This window comes from Miscanthus floridulus, chromosome 1, assembly GCF_019320115.1.
Source record: "Miscanthus floridulus cultivar M001 chromosome 1, ASM1932011v1, whole genome shotgun sequence".
NCBI classification, from domain to species: domain Eukaryota; kingdom Viridiplantae; phylum Streptophyta; class Magnoliopsida; order Poales; family Poaceae; genus Miscanthus; species Miscanthus floridulus.
The window spans coordinates 178,584,310-178,589,802 of NC_089580.1; the positions used below are offsets into that span (position 1 = coordinate 178,584,310).

The 5,493-nt window shown below is 52.6% G+C and overlaps 1 protein-coding gene across 1 annotated transcript; it reads right to left on the reverse strand.

The window, feature by feature from the left end:
* Window positions 1–1,681: 1,681 nt before the first annotated feature.
* On the reverse strand, window positions 1,682–3,995 carry LOC136503673 (U-box domain-containing protein 75). Its single transcript, XM_066498674.1, has one exon. The coding sequence runs from the start codon at window positions 3,564–3,566 to the stop codon at window positions 2,187–2,189; it is 1,380 nt and encodes a 459-aa protein (XP_066354771.1). The 5' UTR covers window positions 3,567–3,995; the 3' UTR covers window positions 1,682–2,186.
* Window positions 3,996–5,493: the final 1,498 nt, after the last annotated feature.

Here is a 5,493-nt window from a genome sequence, read left to right on the forward strand (position 1 = left end):
TTGGCCGGCCGGCCACGGCCTCTTCACTCTTTCACCCGCGCGCACGTCCTCCTAGCTGGTGGCGTGTGCGCGAGGAAAGGCACAGCGTGTACGGGCGCGCGGGGGGTGTGGCGTGTGCGCTCGCGTCGGACACGGAGACGTCGCGTCGTGGATTTCGGAAAGCACGACGGGACGGCGACGGCTGCTTCGTTCGTTTCATTCGCTCCCAGGTCAAAGTGACCGTCACCATTCAGAGCTAGGGCTACTGTACGCCGGTGGCGCTACTGCTACTGCTAGCCATCACCACCAGCTAAGCTATCTAGCTAGCCCCGCCTACAGCTGCGCCAGCGGCGAGACAGCAGCGTTCCGATCAATCATGGACGGTCCTACTGGGCCTTCTTTAGATTGAGGTTAAAAATCAGTATTATTATTTAATTATAGTCTAATTAGACTTAAAAAATTCGTTTCGTAATTTATAATCAAACTGTGTAATTAGTTATTTTTTATCTATATTTAATACTCTATATATGTATCTAAAGATTTAATATGATGAAGAAAGTGAAAAAACTTATAATCTAAACAAGGTCTAGGTAGTGGAAAAAGCAAAGCAGGGACAGACATCTTGATGGTGGATCGCCTGATGTGATATATAAGACCAGCTTTCCCAGGATGCAGGTAGAATGCGGGTACCAGGGACATGGATCCTGCATCCACAGCTCAAGGAAACAAGAGATGCAACAGTACAAATTTCAGCATGACATCTTAAACTGACCCTAACTACGGGAGATGCTTGGAACAGAGGAATAAAAAATGTAGAAATGGTAGGAAATATAGGAATAGGAAAAGAATGTGGTGGTAAAACAGATGAATGAAAAAACACAGAAAAATTACATGAATGAGTGTTTGGAATGCAGGAACGAGGTAGTAGAAGAATCTCATTATATTTGGACTAATGATGTGTTTGTTTTGCTAAACTTGGTAGCTTGAGATTAGGTTTGGTAGGTCATTAGCTCAAGAATGGAGCACTGAAGCGTAGATCGTAGATCAAAGTTCTGGAGTTGGTGCATGGCGAGAACACAAGCGACGTGAATAGATAAAAAATGTTTCCTCGCCTCTTGTGTCTTGTTCTTTTTCTCACTGATGCATGGCAATAGTGTTCGGTAGCTTAGGTAGATGCGCATCATGAAAATTTCCAATGGCCTAGACCGGATGTTTTCTTTCCTTCAAAATGCATGGGTGAAGGAAACTTTCCATAGGAAAGGATTGCTCAAATCCTGTGTTCCAAAAACACATGAACAGTACATAAAATAGAGGAATCTTGATTCCTGTGCTTTTCCTTTGAAAATCCTAAGATCCAAACAGGGCCTCAGTTCATCAGTTGGCAAGAATTTAAAAACCTAACGATACACCAGCAAGAAATAGGACTGTGATGCTATCTTACAAGAGGGCTCGGCATGCAGTTTTATGGCGGTATTACTTACTAAAACAGAAGTCCCACACAATCAGATAATTGCTAAATTAAATCAGATGCTGCAACTCCAGGAGCTAACAACATTGAGAAATGATAACACTGGCTCAAGCAGTAGAGCCCCAACCTTTGCAGTAGTAACGCAGCATCGAGCTTTTTAGAATGCGCTACAGGGAAAGAGCACATTTCCCCAATTTGACTAGACAGTAGACGATCAAGATGGACAATTCAAAATTTTCCCCAAGCAATGGCAATGTATATTCCAGTGTAGAAGCAACAGTACTGTGTAGTTACAAGGACAGGAACAACATCTACAGCCCTGACATACCCACATTGCCAAAAATCTAATTTGCTGGTTTTGCTTAATGCTAGCTACTCCTAATGGCAAAACTGGCTGTACTTACCACCCAGCCTCAGGTGTTTATTGAGCTGATCAAATTCACATCAATTTGCATGTACACCCGCCTGCTTGCCATCTAACTTGCCAGTAACTATGCTGCATTGCTTCTTGTCTCCCCGCAAATTGTTATGGTAACCACCAGTCTCGCCATCTGCTCAACCACCCTAATCTCTTCAGATTAGATGGTAGAGCTAAATCTGCAAGTTTATCTATACATGCTCATTACCATTCGTCAATTTGGCAATTCCATTTCCTTGGAACTATGAACTCAGCAAGGTCAATCGACAAACCACGCATCATCGAATCAAATGACATCAGAGCAGCATCATTTGCATCTCCTCACTGAATTGTCCTTGTGAGTTTGCACTTGGAGATGAAGAGGGTGTCAGTGTAGTTGAGGCGGCACAGCTTGAGTAGCTCCGACGCTTTCTGCTTCAGCTCCGGTGCACAACCACTTTGGATGACAAGAAGAAGCTTCGCAGCCAACCCAGCCTCCACGGCAGCAGGAGCACACTCTTCAGGAGCCATCCGACACACCGTCCACAGCATCGACAGCGCCCGTCGCGTGCAAGCCTCTGAAACTCTCATCAGCAAGCGGACAGCATTGGGTATCGTCCGCGGACAATCCTTAAGAGACATCCTCCCCTCTGGAACCGCAGACAGGGCATCCAAGATGTCCAAGGCCGGCTCGACACACTCTGTTGCTAGCTCCGGCAACAATTCCACCAGCTGCGGCACTGCACCAATGCTAACAATCATACTCCTCGCTGGCCTGTGCACCGCACAGATCGAATTCAGCAGCTCGAGCCCAGCCACCACACCTTCTGGATGCCGCTTGTCCCGGATGAGGCGCATGACACCAACCAAGAGGCTCAGGCTCGCCACCGTCTCCGGCCGGAAACCCCTCTCATCCATGAGGATGCGGATGAGGCGGACACAGTTGATCTTGGTGTCCGCCGCGCCCTCGTTGAGCATGTCGACCACGAGCGACACCTTCGCCGGCTGCATGAGCGCGGCCTTGGCGTCAGCGTCAAGCGGCACCCCGCTGACAAGAATGGCGACCGCCTCGGTCCCCACGGCGTGGGACGTGAAGGGGCCGAGCAGCGACGTCAACAGGGCCACGCCGCCGGCCTCGGCGACGGCCTTGGTGACGGATTGGTGCGTGGTGGCGAGGGTGCGCAGCTCCCGCAGCGCCGCGACGCGGGCCTGGCCCTTGAGTGGCTGCCGCCTGGGCACCGCCGTGCCCCGGAGGCTGTGGACAAGGTCGGCGGCGCGGCCGTGGAAGTCCGCGGAGCGCTTCTTGAACCGCGTGTACCGGCGGGAGAACCAAGCGGCGATGAGCTGTCGGAGAGTGGCGTTGGGGGTGAGCGCGTCGTCCCAGAGCTCCTGCATCGTGGTCGGGCAGGTCCGGTGGCCCAGGGCGAGCCACCGCGAGATGTTGGCCCGCTCGTACGTCTGCCCCGTGCAGAGCGTCACCGGATCCACCATGGGGTCGAGCGAGATCGGGCAGATGAAGACCGCCGGCACCACCTCGTCGCCGCCGCCGTCCCCGGCCGCGTCCAGCTCGTCCATCATCTTGCGCAGCTCCAGAGGCTGCTTCCCGGCGTCCCCTGCCGCCGCATCCACGGGCTCCAGCGCGCCCCCGAGGATGCCATCCTTGAGCGCCGTGTCGATGTCGAGCACCTGCCCGCCGTAGGGCAGCTCCTGGTACTGCGGCATTGTGGCGGCGCAGCGACTGAGTCCCCGCCCACGCACACCACCACCACCACGACGGACGGCGAGGCCCTTTTAGCAGCGCGCAGGCCTCGGAGGCGACGGAATGATGGGGCGAATCATAGGGTGACCATCATCACCATCCTCCTTTCTTCCACTCTTTCTTGACCAGATTGCTTTTCTTGGAATTGCGGGTTGCTCCGCAACAGCAGCTAGCTAGGGGAGAGTCAAATGGCGGACGAGCGAACAGGGAGGCGGAGCGGAGAGCTTTTGGGTTTTGGATTGGGAGTGGATTGCGGCGAGTGATGCAGCACAGAGATATGGGGAAGATCTGATGGGGGAGAAGAAGGGAAAGACGGGGAGTGGGAAACTGTTGTGGAGAATTTGAGATCTCTAGTCCAAGCTATGGGTGGACTGGAGAAGGAGAGAGAGAGAGAGAGGGGGGAGCAAGAGAGAGAAAGAATATCCAGATGGGAGTATTATTTGTGTTGGATTTTTTTTTTCTTTTGTGTGTTCGAGGGCAGAGGTGAGGAGTGAGGGGGGATTGGATGGAAATGTGGGGACCAGCCCCTTCCTTGCACACTCACTGACACTTCGCGTGTGGGGTGGGCCTCCATGCACACCCCCTGTCCTCCCACCGTTTTTTTTTTTTGCTTTTCTCTCATATTCTTTTTTTCTCTAATAACACAAAATTTGTGCTACAGACAGAAACGGGAAATTGGTCTACTCCGTATGCCAGAAGCAAAGGCCAAGAAAAGCCACGGAGCACAAGATGTAGGCGTACCACATGCAGTAGTAGTAGAATCTTGCAGAAAATGTCGGCCCGTATATTTGCGTGGTGGCCTTCTTTACCCTGATGTGACCTCTGCTTCCATGGTTCCGTTCCGAAGAAACGGGTATCGCGTTTTTACCCTTTTCTGGATCCAGTTCTTTTTTTTTTCTGGAAGAGCGGGTGAAGGTGAAGGTGAAGGCGCAGGCGGGCGAGACGAGACGATCAGAAGAGCGTGCGTACTGTGTACGACGGCGTGGCGCGCGCAGCGTAGTCCTCTCGGCACGCGGGCAGCACGTGTGTGCACTGGCGGATTTCACCGGTCACCGTGACCGCATTGGCAGATGCACGGCTGAACGCCCTCGTGGTCCGCGACCACCACGTTTGGTACGCTACGCTTACATCGGACGGCGCGTGCTCAGTCTGTTGGCTATTTTGCCCTTCAATTAGACGTACTACTACCAGTACTGACTTGTTACTACGGGGGCAATAAATCACTGAGAAATGCTGAGCGATTTCAAACCTAACAACAAATCCCCACCCCCCTGTAGGAGCGTCAAGCAGAATTTGCCAGGCCTGGCTGCTGTGGATTCGCCGTATCTCGCTTTCAATGGTTAGCCTGACGGAACCGGGAAGACGGTAGAGCCCAAGAAGAGCCTTGCCCTTTGAAACGCCGAGGAGAGAAAAGATGGCCAGACACCACACGTGCAGCAGCGCCAGGTTGGAGGAGCCTCTCTTTTTTAATCAAGTGGATCCGGTACGAGTACGACCATGACCGAGGCGAGACCGTGACCGAAGCAAAGATTTTAGTAGTACATCGTTTATCAGACGAGAAAAAAAAAAGAAAAAGGCGCCCGAAAACATAAAGGCAAAAGTAGAGGGGACGCTACAGGGCAGGAAAGCCAAGCTGAACGTGCATGACCAAAGCTCCGCTCCATCCGAGCATTCAAATGCGCTCGTCTCTGTGGTTTCCCGTCCCCTGCCGGTACGCACAGGAATTTAAACCTGGCCGGTGATCTCAACGCCACCCAGCCGTAGAGGGTACGTGACGTATACGTACGTACGCGCGCAAGCGTGCGGATGCCGCAAGTCAAAGGCCCCGGTACGAGACGATCGATTTGATCGAACGGACGCGCCGCATTAAAACGCGCGCGGGGTTGCCGC